This window comes from Callospermophilus lateralis, chromosome 7 (assembly GCF_048772815.1).
Source record: "Callospermophilus lateralis isolate mCalLat2 chromosome 7, mCalLat2.hap1, whole genome shotgun sequence".
Taxonomy (NCBI): domain Eukaryota; kingdom Metazoa; phylum Chordata; class Mammalia; order Rodentia; family Sciuridae; genus Callospermophilus; species Callospermophilus lateralis.
This window is the reverse complement of record NC_135311.1, coordinates 97027754-97044680: the sequence shown is the minus strand read 5'-3', so window position 1 is coordinate 97044680 and position 16927 is coordinate 97027754. Positions and strand designations below refer to the sequence as shown.

General features: G+C 35.6%; 1 protein-coding gene across 1 annotated transcript in view; it reads right to left on the bottom strand.

Moving 5' to 3' along the window:
* Positions 1-16927, bottom strand: part of C7H1orf87 (chromosome 7 C1orf87 homolog) — a 77657-nt gene that overhangs the window by 52268 nt on the left and 8462 nt on the right. Inside the window, exon 2 of the mRNA XM_076863477.2 lies at positions 8582-8816. Within this exon, the coding sequence (XP_076719592.2) occupies positions 8582-8816 (235 nt within the window). The remainder of the gene's footprint in view (positions 1-8581; positions 8817-16927) is intronic.

The window sequence follows — 16927 nt, the reverse complement described above, 5'->3', positions numbered from 1 at the left end:
ACCATCAGATTTCTCCCTTTACTAATATAAATCACCCTGGACTGAATTGCTGTTTTTTTAAAAAAACAAGAGTGTCCCTAAAGTGTCAAAGAAGATGAAATGGGAAATTCTGATCAAGATTCATCTGACCTTGGGAGCTTCCAAAGCGCCTACAAATTTCTGATATACAGGCTTCTTTCATTTGGTTTACTTGAATCACAAAATACTGCTTGGGGGATGACAAAATAGCCTGAAGTGACTTTGATTAATAATAGTATTGTGATACTTGCTTAAAATAATTGGTACAAACAAAGCATAAAAATTAACACACATTTACTAACTCTCCTTGGCGGTGTTGAAACTTGCAAATGTTGGAAGTGTAAACAAATCTTTTAAATATTGCTCCTAGTAGAACAATTTTTAAGTGGTTACATTATGGAAGTTATGAATTCTGATCCTCTAAGACAAGAGAGCACAACTGCTAATTGTCTTAATATTGTGAGATGTATGCTGTGGCTTGAGAGGAAATTCCAGAAAAAGCATCAAATGCAGACTTGAAGTTTCGTTTCTTAAACAACTTAGACCAAGCCCCTGATGTGTTTTAGAAAGCTGTCAAATGGCTCAAAAAAGGACATTGTTGATAATGAAGACAACTGTGAGAAAGAAGCCAGTGAAAAGTTTGATACATAGTTTTTAAAGAAATGTAGAATTAAAAAAAAATTCCCAATGATACTATACATGATATGTAATTTAAATATATGCTTCAAACAATTCACTGAATATTAATGTTTATCATTTAATATTTTATACAATTTTATATTTTACATTTTTAAAAAATGATTTTTTTTGGTTGTCAATGGACCTTTATTTTATTTGTTTATATGAGGTGCTGAGAATCAAACCCAGTGCCTTACACATGCCAGGCAAGCGCTCTACCACTGAGCCACAACCCCAGCCCTATATTTTAGATTCTAACCTTTCAGTTGAGGAACTTTCAAACAGGTATCAAGAATAATCTAATGAAACTTCATAAAGTAACCACCATGATCCAATTATCAATTGACAATATTATTTTATTTGCACCCACATTACCTTCTGCTCTCCAGGGATGAAGTGAGCCCAATTTTATTGGTTTATCCACACAATTTCAGCATGTTATCTATAAACCTGTGATTCTCAAAGTATCGCCCTTGGTCCAGAAGCCTTGGTCTCATTTGGGAACTTATGAGACATAAGAACCACCCAGACACACTGAATAAAATTTCTCAGGGTGAGGCTCCAAAATTTGTTTCGATAAGGCTCCATTGATTCTGATGCATGAAAGGTAGGACTTCTTTGAAAATGCAACCACAATAACACTATCACAATAAAAAAACTTCAATATTAATAGTAATTGCTCATAGCATCAAATATAGTGTCTAAATCCCAATTATCTGATAAATCTTATTGTTATAGTTTGTTTATTCAAAACAAGAAACAAATACGGTCTGTATATTGCAATTGGCTGATATCTCTGACATCTTTTTAAATTTCTATTTTTTCTCCTTTTCCTTTTGGCACTTTTCTTCTTGCAATTTATTTATTGAAAAGCTGTATTTTTTGCCTTACAGAGTTTTACATAGTCTCTATTTCATTGCTTGCATTCCTATACAGTTTAACAACATTTACCATATATACCGTAAATGGTAGTTAGATCTAGAGTCTAGATCGTATGAAAATTCAATTTGTTTAGGAAGTTTTTTTCATAAATGGAGTATTTTTCCTGTAGAAGCAACTGATGTCTGGTTATCTTTTTGGTCACATTGCTTAAGTCCCTCCTTTTTTGGGGGGGGCAGGATTTTGCAGAATTAAATTCTTATGCTACCATTTATTAATATATTAATTGGAATGCTTCACTAAAGAGAAACTTCCACTCATTTGCTATTAACATACAGTTTGCACAGGAAATACAGATTGAGTAAATACTTAATTCTCTTATTTGCCAGTTTAAAAAAAATAGTTTGTTCCCTAGTATTCTTTAGGGGTGATTAATGAGGGTTTGCTTGTTTTTAAAAGTTCACTAGGTTAGGGATTTAACCATATTTGATGTGTTTTAATCCATTGTTGTATTATTTTCATCAATGCCTACATTGTTCCATTTTTGACTAGTGGGGTCCTCTTTATGTTAGATCCTGAGGTTTTTCTGATAAGTCTTAAAAGGTCTGTGGTATCTTTACTGCTTTTAACTAGATACTCTTGGAACAAACCTGGAATCAGCTTCAGAATTTCACTGAGCAAAATGCACATCTAGGGTTCTCATTGACATGTGGCAGCAAAAAACATCAAGACTCACTTCCTCCATAATGTATATACAAAACAATGATAACAACATAGTAGTTCTGAAAATGTTTATATATATATATATATATATATATATATATATATATATATATATATATAAATTCTTCTCATTATATAATACTTCTAGGGACATACAGTGAAGTCATGCTTCAAAGTCATTTATGATAATTCCATTCTGTTTGGTTTTACTGACAATTGAGAGTTGGGTTTATGTAGTGGCCAGTTTTCAAGGTGGCTTCAGTGGAACTGCCTCCTGGTTTCATGTTCTCATTTAGTCGCCCCTGACCCCTACCATTCAATTAGGGTTAGCCTGTGTTACCAGCAGAAAGTTGAGGAAGTGAGTTATGCTACTTCTGATACCAGGTTATAAATGTAAATGATGTTGTGGCTTCTTATAAGGTTGTATGTGCTCTGTCTTTTTTCTTTATTGGATATTTCACAATTAGGGGAGCCACCTGCTATCTTTGAGCAGGCCTAGAGAAGGGGCCCAAATAGAGAAAAAAAATAAATCTCTGGCCACAGTTGACAAGTAACTAAAGCCTCTGATAATAGCCACGTGATGGAGCTTGAAGGGGATCCTCAGCCCCAGGGGAACCCTCAGAGGACTGCCTTCCCAGGGGATGTTGGGAATATAATATCATGAGCTCTTGAGCCAAAATATCTGACCTAAGCTGTACCTGAATTCTTATCCTGCAGAAACAGTGAGAATTAATACAAGTTTATTGATTTAAGTGTAACTTTTGAGGCAATTTGTTACAAAGCAATGGACAACTAAACCGGATTTAACTTCTTTTTTTTATTTTAGGAATTGATTTTGTTAATATTTAATTTTGTTTTATAAATGTGCAAAATATTTATGTAGTTCCAATGCCCAAAACACAAGATTTATTCAGAAAAATGTTTCCTATTTTTGATTCCCTCAATCCTGTTCCATCTATTTTTAACAGATAACTACTTTTTCCAAAAAGCACTTGAGGATGTGGGTCAGTGGTAGAGCCCCTTGTCTGGCATGTATGAAGTCCTGGGTTTGTTTCCTAGCACTGGAAAAATCAACCAAACAAAACCAAAAACACCTCCAAAAACAAACAAAACAAAAAACCAAAGACAAACAAAAGTCAAAATTCTTAATTCCTTCCTTTTAAAAATCATAAGGAATAGGTATATAGATATCTGGTATAGGTAGATACTTGGTAGAGATATCTATATATCTCTGCTTTTATTCAAATAATAATATATGTAGTTAGATTATTTTATACAGTGATAAATACCAGTATTTATATGTATGTATACACACACACATACGTATGTAAAAATTCCTAATTTCTTTCTTTCTTTCTTTTTTTTTTTTTTTTTGTGATGCTAGGGATTGGACCCAGGGCCTTGTGCATGTGAGGCAAGCACTCTACTAGCTGATGTATAGCCCCAACCCCATAATTTCTTTTTTTAGTTTCATAGTACTCCATATATGGATGTATCTTTGTTTATTCAGCCATTCCTTATCGATGAACATTTAAGTTGTTTAAGTTGTTTATTTTTTGGTATAACAAGTAATATCTGAATGAAACCTCTAATAATTTTCCAGTGTTTCTTTAAATAGATTTCTGAAAGTGCAATTTTCATGCTAAAAACTAAATACATAGGAAGAGCTTCTAATCATTGTAATGTTTTCTTCCAAAGTGGTTGTTCCATTCTAAATTTCCTTTATTGATATAGTAGAGTATCTCTTTGCCACAGCTTTTAAACAAAGCATGCTATCAATTTCTTGATTTTGCCAGTAAGAAAATTTTATTGTAAGAAAGAATTAATTTATGATTCCACTTATTAAGAGCAAGGCACTGTTTTTTGGTAAGTTTAAGAAACATTTACATTTGTTTTTCTGTAAAAACAAATTCATTTTGTTTGTTTATCTTGCCTATTTTTCTAATAGTTTAATCTCTTTTTTCACATAGACAATTCTATGTGTTAGGTCTATATTTTATCATGATATCAATGACAAATTTCTCCTCATTTTTTCCGATTTTGGCACTTTGCTTACAGTGGTTTTGTCCATAAATAAATAGTGAAAATTTCACTCTTTTTCTTAGTATATGTGAATGTTGAGTCAGAGTTAAGAAAATTCTCTTTCAGCCCAGGAGTTAGAAGAAATACCCATGTTTACCTATGCTATTTGTAATTTTATTTTTTAACACTGAAATCTCAGATCCATTTGGAATATATCATTATATATATATATGACATATGTGGAATAGGCCCAATTTAAATTTTCTGTGTGACTTTCCAATAATCTCAATATCACTGATTAAAAAGTCCATCTTTCCCCTGTTCATTTGTGATGTAAACTTTACCATACACAAATTATATTAGGTAGATTTTTCTTTTGAATTCTATAGGTCTTCTATTTACATGGCATATATAAAATCACTGACTCATCGGTGTTGTGCTTGGCCTTGTGGTGGACTGATTGCTTTAACCAATAATATGTTAGTGGGTATGACATAAGCAAAGACTTAAAATGTACTTGAGTAGTTGAATTTGTCCTCTATCACCATGCGATGAACATGCTTGGAGGGACCCGATGGATTCAGAATAAGAAAAACAAGCAGACTTGAACCAAATAAGCAGATACAGCCAAGCCCAGACAAAACCCACATGAGATCAGTAAATGCTGCCTTGGCTCATATATTTGAATATGAGCATATTCAATTATTGTTATAAACCACTGAGTACTGGATGATTGGTTACACCGCAGTATTGATTTATAATAGCTAACCAGTATAGATAGGGGGGTTTAGAGAAAAGAAAGTAGTTTGAGGAACACTAAAGTCACTGGTGGGATAGAATGGTGGTCTGACTGGGGTGATAACAGAAGAAACAAATGAAAGAAAACATTCTGAGAAACATGAAGGTGCAAAAGCGGAAAAGACTCAGAGATTGGTTGGACATCAGAGTGAGGGGGAGAGAGAGAAGGAAAGTATGCTCAGGTTTCTTGCTGGCACCAATGGAAGAAGGATGGGATCATTCTATGAGATATAGACTACCAAAGGAATAGCAGGATCACAGGTTCTGCTCTGCACATGGTGAATACACTGTGAATACACAACCAGGCAGGAGGGTCCTTGACCTCTGCCTATTCATCTATTCAATGAAGATAGAATCATGTGCTTCTTCCTACCTCATGGGAGTGTAACAAGGAAAATACATGCTAAAGCGTTTTGAAAATCATGCCCAAGCAGTGAACTGTGAAGACTATTAAAATTAAAGCACACTTTTATTTTCATGCTGACAGATGCAAAAATCATGATCAAATTTTATTTTTGAAACTGTGTTACTGAGTTTATTGCTCATCACACTTTTTTTTTTATTTTTCTGAGAGAAGGCAAAGCTAATGATTCTGAAAAACAATATAACAATATATGCATCTTCAAAGACTTACCCATTAGGAGCAGACTCTCCAGGAGAAACATCCTAAGGAGATGGGAAGAGGAAACAAGCTCTCTTCGCATGAACCTTCACAAATCACTGAAGCCCCCCGGGTCTCTTGTTTTTCATTTGTGAAATCAAGCTTTGTACTTGTTGATCTATACAATACCTTATTGTTCTCATATACTTAAAATGGATTCTTGCCGCATTTTCAGCTTTATTTACCTCCTACCAATGATACTCATTGAACTTAATCTGTTATTTCACACTTGCCCAGCTTCACTCATGTTAGCTCCCTCTTTATCAGCAACTTTGCTTTTGGAGCAAATTCAGCCAGTCCAGATTGCCTGTTATGTCCCAGGCAGGGAAACTTATTTTCATCTATGTGTGAGTGACAAGGATCTAGAAGGAGTTCTGATTGGTTTGCTTCTGTAACTGCGGCAGGATTCCATTTACCACTTAGTCAAGGTGGTAATGAGGGTCTCTGTAGCCGGCGACGGTGGCAGCCATCTGGCAAGCCAGCATTACAGGCTTGCCTGGCAGACAGAACCAATTAGTCAGTCCCCACACTTCCCACGAGGCCTTCCTGAATTTGGTGGCTGGGTGTTAGCCCTGCTGAGCCTCCCACAAAACCCTGATGAGTTCTGAGAAAAGAGAGGTAAATCCCCTCTCTCTGCTACCATAGAGCCAGCAAAGATTCCAGATCACGGAGGTCCAAGAGCTGCTCACCCAATGAACATTCTGACCATTGCAATGGTGGATGCAGAATTCATAGCATGAATGGTGGGTGGATGTATTAGGAGAAGTGTCAAGAAACAAATTTCCATTTGTAAGAGGAAAACTAGAATTGACTTAAATACCCATAAGGGACATATTAAATTAATCACATTCTATCTATAGAGAGGAAGAGATGCAATTTAGTGATTCAGGACCTACTACTTGGGCTTGAATTGTGGCTTTGACACTAGTTAGCCTTATGAAATTGGCAAGTCACTTGACCTTTTGTTATTCAGTTTCCTTATCCATGAACTAAAGATAATAAGAGTTCCTACCTCACTGGGTGCTTGGGAATAGTAAATTAGTTAATATATGTAAAAAGATTAGAATAGTGCCTGGCACATAGCAAATGCTATCCAAGTGTTAGTTCTGAATATGACTCTTACAGAGTCATTAAATATGATGTGTAGGATGATTTTTTTTTTCATTCCAAGGAGAGAATTCTATATATGTAGTGAATTGAGCAGGATAACAATGAACATACACATAATGATTCCATTCTGTATCTATGCATGGAGAAAAGAAGAGAAACCAAGGGCAAGAGAACCACTAGTTTCTTTGGTTACGTTTTACTTCCTTCTCTTTTTCAGAATTTCTACATGAATATGTAATATTTTATAATTAGAATGATCAATTAAAAATTCAAGTGAAGAAGAAGGAAAAAAAAGATTTAAAAAGACCTGGGTAAACATTTTACCTGCACACCTGAGTCACTTCAACTTTTCTGAGTCTCAGTTTTATCATCCATACCACGATGATGGAAGTAATAGTGCTACCTATTAATAGTAGCACTATTTGTTAATTTTATTAATAATAAAATTTACATGCAAGCAGTCAATAATAAGGGTTTTTTAACTGAATTATTATTACCAATATCATCCTTGGGAAGCAACAGGAACAACAAGAAATTTATCAATGTCAGAGTCAAATTTGAGAGTACAACTCAGAAGTCTTTAGAAGTTTATACTAGATTATTTCACCTCTCCAGATTCATTATCTCCTGCTCTAAGAAGGAACAAAATTCAAGAACTCATTCTGGGAAAGCCAAAAAAACACAAAACCTCAATAAATGGAGACTAGGAGGCCCTGGTTCCAATCTAGGCTATGCCACTTACATTTTGAGAGAGTCACTTTTATAAATGGACTTCAGTGTTGAACTAGACCTTATGGAGCAATGTGTCACGTCCATTGGTATGCTTCCACTACTCAAAATCTGTAATACGTTGAGTAATTCTTATGAGCAAAAGATCACAATTCTCCAGGTAGTCCTTTTCTCATATAACTAAAGACCAGATAGTATCTCAGTGATTTTAAAAGGGCTATTAAATTTTTCAACCAAAAATAGTTATGTTAGAGTTTTCTGCAGACCCTAATCAGTATTCTATTAAAATATCTGGCTGTCACTTAGAGCTTGGCAGCACTGCAAAACTCCTACCCTATGTATCTGTTTAATTGCAATTTCAGCAATTTTTGGAAATTGTACTTTGTTATCAATGAATCATTAGTTTTGTCTTGATTTAGATCCAGTTTTCAATTGCTGCTATACTTGCTTTTTAATTACAAATTACTAATCATTTAGATTCATCATTATAAAGTCAGTTTGCTATGGATTGTTTGGTTGATTGTTAACAACATGCAGTGATACATATTTCTATCAAGATAGTTTTTGGCCTATAATTTTTTGATATTTAGACATGGTTGCATTGGATTTTGAAAATAAATTTTCTCTTCCTGTAATGTGAACGCAGACAGACCTTGCTCCTCCAGCAGGCCAGAACTTTGCACAGATAGTGATATTTAATCACTATAGTTACTACTGAATAACACTGATTTAGCTATCGCCAGAGTAGGTTGACCAACTCAATTGGTGGTCAATAAAGATGCAGTATACAGATGATCTTGAAATTTATTTTCAGATTGAAAAAGTAATGATTCTAATTTCCATTTCATGCAAAACATATTAATTTTTATGTGTACAAGTGTGTGTTTGTGGGACCCTATATTTTCGTTTCCATTTTCCTAGTAAATTACAAAAAAAAAAGCTTGGGAATTTATCGTTACTCACTTTGCCATCCAGGAATCTGCCACAGTATGTTCCTGTTAGGAGTTTCTGGCGGTTCTCTGGTTTCTGGTTGTTGGCTGGGTGCTTACCCTCTTCCATGTCATCTTGGTTATCCATGGTTTTGTGATCAGAGGGGTCAGCGGGAGCTGGTGCATCCCTACTCATCTCCCTGGCATTCCCAGTCCTGGGGTTCTGGAGCGCTGTTTCAGTTTCCACCTCCAGGTTCTCATTCTGCTTGCTGTGAAGAAACAGTTTTGCACTTTGTTACTCATGGGGCAGACTCCTCAAACAGTAGGGTGACATGAGAAACAGGAGGTGTTAGTGTGGTGGCATGAGCATCGTTAACTCGGCAGAGTGGAATGCAGAAGTAAATGTTGGTATTTGTCTATGGATCATTTGCCATAGAGAGAGTGCTGTTGTCTTTCCAGGTTTCATTTTTTTTCCCTCCCTACTTCCTCATAAATATCACCCATCCATCTTCTCCCGACCCTTACGGGAAGCTGGGAACAGTGTGAAAAATGGCCCTAAAGGTTATTACATTTCTCAATTACAAATCTAACAGGTATTTTCAGCCTTTGCAACTAGAAAAGGAAGAAAGTCAGCACAATTTGCCAGTTCTAGCTCTGCTCTGCTCTGTCTCTCCTCAGATGCCTCACATGGAGATTTCTTTTTCTCTCAGTACTGTTTCATCTACATTTAATATTTAGCAGGTAGGAGAAAGAAAAAAAAATGGAAGGAATGGTTTTTAAAAATATATAAATAACAAACAAAATTAACCAAAAGCCAACTTTGTTTAATAACTAAAGACTTCTGAATCAAAACAATAATGTTATTTTAAATGTAGAAAACATTTCTGAAAATAAGAAACACCCATACTAATGCCACATAAATAGACATAATACTTGAAGTAGATGACTTTATAAGATTTCCTTAAGAGTCAGACAGCTGAAGCTTTTTGATGAAGTAGGTCAATTTTTATGAATGTGTACTAAGAAAAAAATGTATAGAAGAAATTTGAAAACTTAAAATATGTAGTAATGCTTGGATGATCCTATATTCATAGGATAGACATTATAGAGCCATTAAAATATTTATGATTAATTTTAATGACACAAATAAATGCCCAGTCATAAAAGTGAAGAATATGATTATTTCAACAAATAAAATGTATGTAAGTAATGTGTGAGCTTATTTAGTTAGTCTAGAAAAAAATGCCAGAAATTAACAGTAAGTGTCTCTGGATCATAGAACTTGGGGTATTATACTGTGTTTTAATACATTATATCATATTATATATTTTTTAAAACTAATTTTTTATTTATATATGACAGCAGAATGCATTATAATTCTTATTATACATATAGAGCACAATTTTTTAAATCTCTGGTTGTATACAAAGTATATTCACACCAATTCATATCTTCATACATGTATTTCGGATAATAAGGGAAGGGGCATAGGGTTAGAAATGATGGTATAATGTGATGGACATTATTATCCAAAGTACATGTATGAAGACATGAATTGGTATGAATATACTTTGTATACAACCAGACATATGAAAAATTGGGCCCTATGTGTGTCATAGTCTATCTTATAATATTATTATTCTAAATGAGAACATTTATAATCATAAAAAAAATTAAATTCAAGGTAGATATGTTTTCCACCAGAAGGCTAAGTACTAACAGTTCCTTTGATATGGTGCAAAGAATCCACTTTGAAGCATGACATGTTAACTGAGAATAAAATTTTTGCTCTAGTATTTGCTGATTTGAATAAGGTCAAATGAGAGGCAGTGATTTGAATGAATGGGTATTTTTTTATGGTCATCCTTTTGTAGAAGTGGTAGCATAGAAGAAAAGCAATTTTAAGAAAGAACTCTGATGGAAAGCATGTTTATGGAGGGAAGAGAGCTCCCTAAAGGGATATTAAAATGCAATTTCCAGTAAAGTAGGAGGGAAACAAGGAGAGTGGGGGTTTGGCAGCCAAGCAAAGAGGATAATCCAGGGAGAGGGAAGAGATCAAACACTGCTGAGAAAGGTAAGTTCTGAAAAGGATCTGTGTGGTTTAGTTGTAAGGATGTTGCATGCGTGTCGTGGGAGATGGGGATCCTATGAGATAATGGAGGTGAACCCTAGAGTGAAGTGGCTGAAGAAAGAGAGGGGATAAATTGTAGACAGGAGGCATAAAGACCTTGGTGAAGATTCTGACTGTAAGAGGGGAAAGATAGGGTGGGAGTAGATGTGGAATGTGAGTTTCAGATGGCGCCTGGTTATTGTCATATTTAAAGCTGGCAGGGACCTGGGTGAAGAGCCAGCAGACCTGGAGAAAGGAGAGGATGTCATTGATGAATTGCAATCTGACAAAAGGAAATGGGATGTCACTGAGAGGAAAGAAGCAGGAAGGGAACATCAGGAAAGGTGTTAGTGAGATGGGTGTTTCTAGGCAACTGTTTGTGCGTGGTAACAAGAGGTTGGTGAGATTGTCGACATCTTGAGTTTTTTTCCTCTGATGACAAGGGACCATAACTTGTTAGGTCTCATGGGGAAAATAGTGAGATAGAGAGTCAGAATTAAAGACAGATGGTTTGAAGAGTGGAAGAGAACTGATCAGAAAAATAAGACAGGGGCCAGTTAAGTTGGAGACTACAGGTTTTGTAGTATCAGCTAGATGGCTGGATACTCTCCTCCGGATTGAACACTAGTCTTCATGGAGCTCACCTATGACTAGGACTTTCCAAGATAGGTTCAGAGGAAGGGTAACAGTGCAAGATGGGAATCTTACAAGAAGTATATATATCTGACATACAGTTCTTGAGATGTGAGAGGAGATATTAGTTTCCTGACATCAACACACTTACTTTTCATTTGGCTGCACAAAAATAACACAAACAATTAAGTCAACAATTGATATAAATAATTCTACAAGACAGAATGGTGGTTATCTTTGTAAGGTATAGAATACCGAAGAGAGTGTGGGGGTCTTCTGGGATACTGGTCTATTCTTTCCTGATCTGGGTGTTTGGTGAATGGATATATCATATTTGTGTGGTTGGTATATCATATCATTTTGTGGTTGGCTTTGACAAGTGTACTTTTATGTAAATGTAGATATATTTCTCTAAAGTGTTAAAAGAAGTTGGTATGAAAATTACATAAAAATATGAAACATAGTTAGCATATAAATAAATGCCAAATGAATATTATAAAGAACCAATACTATTTGAAGATAAGAAAAAAGAGAAATAACTATGGTCTGCAATGATTACAAAAATAAATTGTGCTTTGAGCTTTTAACTATATGATAGCCAACACTATAGCCATTTATATACCTTAATTTATTTATCAACTCCATAGGCAGGTGCTCATATTATTCTCTTTTAACATGAAGAAATCAAGGCTCAGAAAGTTCATGTGACTTGTCCAGTTCTACATAGCTTTTCAGTAGTGAGCCTAGCTTTTAAACCCAAGTCTACTTGGTTTCCTGCAAACTCAGACCCTTTATACCAATAAAGTATGTAGACAGTCCACCAAAGTTTGGAATTCTGGAGGAGCAGAAAGCAAAAAAGCAGGCAACCAAAGCAGGAAGTGCAAGTTTTGAAGGCAGAAATAGTTGTGGAGCAGAGAAATTCTCTGCTGGATGGAAGCAAGGACTATATGTTATGTTTGTTTCAATTACCCTCAAAACCCTTTTCTGGGCAGTCTCAGGACAGAATGGCCTGAGAAATTCTGAAATGTATCTGCCTCTCTTTGAAAACAGCCACAGTGGATGTAAAACCAAAAATAACCTGTAAAATCTGTTTCAAGTAAAAGCTGTTTAAAAAAATACATAGCACTTTAAAAATTAACATGAAAATGACTGTCGCTGAGAAACAGCCTGTGCCTGTGGTTAGCACAAACAATCCCACAGCACACATTTGTTGTTATGTTGTTCACGAACTCACAGTTCTTCCCTCCAGGCTTGTGCGCTAGCTACCTACATTACTGAAAATAGAAATTTGCCATTTCAAAAGAAAGGGAAAGAATGCCATGGATGATTCTCGAAGCGCCACACAGCTAGCTTCCACATGCGCACTTCCGACCTCCCCAGGCTGCTCCAGGAGGTGTCATGAAGAGTTCAGTGTCATCCAGGAACTAGGGCAATTAGGGAGGATTGCTGTGCTGTTGCAGAATGATAAATAAATGAGAAAACAGTTCCTTTGCTCCCTCTCTCACACTGAGCTCTCGCTATAAACCAGCCCTTCAGTGCCACCTTCTACCAGAGCTCAGAGTCTCAGGGTTAGAAAGAGGACGGTAAGGACCTGCAGTAGCCTCCTCTGCCCAAGGCAATGTAGGGATCCCTGTTGGTCCTACCCTGTGTAACTCCACCTCACCAGATCTCACATTTGATTTGGATTACACCCCTGCCGGGAACATAAAATCTCAAATGAACGACCCAGGGGGCTCAGCAAAAGGTCACCAGATGCCATCTTAAAGGTCTGCCAGCCTTGGCAGCCACTCAATGCCCCCAGTTTCCAACTGTGCGCCAACTAACAGGCCCTAAACCCTCTGGAGTAGACAGCCTGGACAGTGCCAGGGCAGTGAATGGGGATCTAATTTCAATAAATGAAAGCATGCTCTTATTTAGAAGTGATAAGTGCTCATCAACACAACCAGACTTTTCTTAAAAAAAAAAAAAAAGACAATAAAAAATAAAATAGGAAAGGGAAGGGAGAACAGCTGAAAAATCTTACCCAACTCCACAGGGGAGTTGAAACTTGAAGCCTGTGCTAATGTGTGTAGCAAATGAGGAAGGACAAGGTTTTTTTTTTTTTTTTTTTCTTTTCTTTTTTTCTTTCTTCTTTTTCTGTTTTCTTTCTCTCTTTTTTTTTTTCTTTGCCATGGAGCTATATAATGCATCATTATCATAGAAATTTGGTCTTCAGAAAGATCTTTGTGAAAAACAGGGAGTCTGGTGTTCCAATTTGAAATACAGTATTTAGCTTTAAATGTGAAATGACTTGGGATTTAAGAAAGACTGCTGGAGGGGAGGACAGAATGAAAAGTGTAGAAGAAGTTAATACCAGAGTGGAAAAATTCACAGTCCCTTGACAAACAGGAGGCGAGGAAAAAGTGGCCTGACTTGACCAACACAGATAAACTGTGCACTCCATCCAAGGGGACTTTCCTGTCACAAGAGAACAAAGGAAGGTGGGGATGACTTCAGGTATATTTCTTTAAATAACCCAATAAGAGACAGTGAAACCTAGGCGATGGTGGAAAAGACTGTATACCCCATAGTACTCAGACAAGGAGGAAATGAGGGAGGGACCTTGCGCTCTACCGGATAAAATGCTGATTGTACCTGATCTAGGTGTGCCTATTCTCCCCCAGACACCAGATTTTGCAAGACATGGATCTTTTAAGATCCACATTAAAGTAAATTTTGCCTTTTGCTATACCTGTGTCTCTGAGCCCATTCTTTGGGTTTGGACAGGTGAGCATGTTTCTCACATCTTAAAAAAAAATTAATTCAGCTTCCAAATTTTGCCCCGTCTTTTCCTCGTCGCTAGTTGACATTTGCTAAATGCATGTGTCAGTCATCACATGTAAATTCATATAAATTCTTTCATTTTATCCTAATAATCTGCAAAATAGCTTTTATTGTCACAATAGTATATAGGGGAGAAAATCTAATGACCGAAGAGGTTAAGTAAATTGTCCAAGGTCTCCTTGCTGGATAGTAAAGAACTAAGCTTTGGGCCAAATCCTCAGTTTCATATTCATAATTTACAAACTATCCAGCATAAAACAATAGGGTTTTTTAAATTATCTTTTCCTCTTAAAATTCAATCAATTTAATGAAAAAAAATATCATAGAAAGTCAATTAGTTCATCTTCTAACTTAGTCTTCCTGCAGAACTTCTAAGTGATCATTCAGTCTTGGTTTGTTCCTTCTCTAAGAAAGGGAATTCATTACATTCCCGAAGTTATTCACAGGGTAGCTCATTTCTTTCCTCATAACATTGAGACAAATTCTCAGTAATGAAAATATTTCAAGTTTATTTTTCATGGCATTTGAAGTTCAGTATTTCACAGAATAAAAGTGATATCTCAAATTAGGGTGACAGCTGCAAAATTAATAACTAAGTCAAATAGCAATTGTTCTTTTATATGATTTACTTTTAACTTACAAAAAATCCCATCACAACATTTCTGTTTTCCTGCAGCCTATCCTCACTTATATACAAAACTGCAGTGATAGATACATTTGGACCTCTGATTTTTTTTTTTTGAGAGAGAGAGAGAGAGAGAGAAAGAGAATTTTAATATATATTTTTTTATTTTTCAGTTTTCGGCGGATACAACATCTTTGTTTGTATGTGGTGCTGAGGATCGAACCCGGGCGGCACGCATGCCAGGCGAGCACGCTACTGCTTGAGCCACATCCCCAGCCCCTCTGATGCTTTTTTTTTTTTTTTTTCTATATCCATCTTTTAAACTATGCATGATACCCTTCTTAGTAGAGTTTGGGTGGGTGTACAATCTACACATTGTATTTATAATGTATTGACTTTAAAGATCTCATATTTAAATACAGAAGCAGACATTTTAACAGAAATGTATAATATAGTGTGATCATAGAAAAAAATAGAAGTTATATAAAAAGAGACATGGAACCATAGGGGAAGTTCAAATAAAATTTACTTAAGGAAAATGGAAATAACTCCTAAAGGAAATGACATATGAAATGGCCTCTGAAAGAGCATACAAGATGGAGAACTATTCCAGGTAGGAGGGTGGGCTTGTTCTTAGAGAAAAAGGCAGTGATTTCTGACATTTAAGCCCGCACTGCCCATCCATAATCATGCGGGAAGCTGGATGATAAAAGAGGGAATGTATCATTGTGAACCTATTAAGGTGGAGTTTCTGAAACAGGACAAGAAATTTTATATTTTTAGAAAACATCTCAGATGATTCCTATGTACACCAAAGTTTGAGAAACAACAGGATGGAGAACAAAATGAAGTCCTTTTCTAATATATTGCTAAATTTACACAAAGTTTCAGGCAGTACAGTATATAGTACTTGCCAGGCCAGGCAATTTATGTCCCAAAGACTTGAGTTTGAATCCCAGCCCCAAACATAATTAAGCTGTGTGACTTTGGGAAAGTTATTTCACATTTCCAATTTTTAGGTTCTCCTTTGAAATGAGAAAAATAAATCTTATCAAGATAAGATGGATAATGTATTAAGCTCCCAGCCTGGTGCTCAGAGAACACTGGACAAATGGTAGTTCTGTGTTAGTCACAAGGTAAAGCTCTTTACCCTTAAAAACACCTCCCTCATCACCTAGGTACAGAAGAGATGTTCTTTCCTCTGGGCTTCTAAAACTTTCTTTACCCGCAGGCAAATCTAATGTTCAAAAGAATAAGGTGTCACAGTACATAGGAACTGAGGAAAGTCTATTTAAATAGATCAAAAAGGAATTAATGAAATCTGTCTCCAACTTTGTTACATCTCATCATGCTAAATGCAAATTGTAGAAATCCCTCACTTAAAAAAAAAACAAAAACAAGGACAATTAATTAGCATTCAAATAAACTCTTACAAATCAGGCTTTCTTAATTTTACGGGGAACCACCCCCCAAACATTGTTGTATCATGATGTACAAAGGTGGATTATCCCCAGGGGCTTCAGACTGCACAGCTTCTAAATCTTTGAGCCAATCACTACCAGCTTGAAATTCAGTGTCCTTTGCATTTGCATTCTCTCTGGTTTGACTTTAGCAAGTGTAAACAAAATAACTGTGCCACTGCATGACCTCTTCAACAATTATCTCCATGCTTTAGAGCACAGTTTCTGAGTCAGATCTTCTAGCCAACTCAAGATGTAGAATAAAAGTTCTGGCTCTGTACTGGCCCCTGAATGTATCCACAAGGTCTTTGGAAATGAGAACAGTATTTACTAGTATGTTATTTTATCAAACTTCATAGAACTAAGTCAGGGATACATGGAGAAATCATAGATTTAAAAGTATACATAGAAGTATAAATTTGTATTATTTTCAAATTTTAACTGGCTATCCTAAGTGTGACAAGGTGTTATATTATCTATAAAAAAGTTTTCATACACATGTACAGAAACTTTTATTTTGTTTTGCTTGTAAACCAAAGGAAAACTATATAGCTTTGTAATCTTTAATTTAAAAAATCCAGCTGAAAATATGAAAATCAATGTATTAATACTTATGTCACTATAATATTTTAAGTGTCTAAATAGTATCTCATTGTATCCTATGCATTGAAGATTATTTTTGTTGCCAAATTTTTATTCATTTAAACATTGCTGTTCTGTGAAATTTGT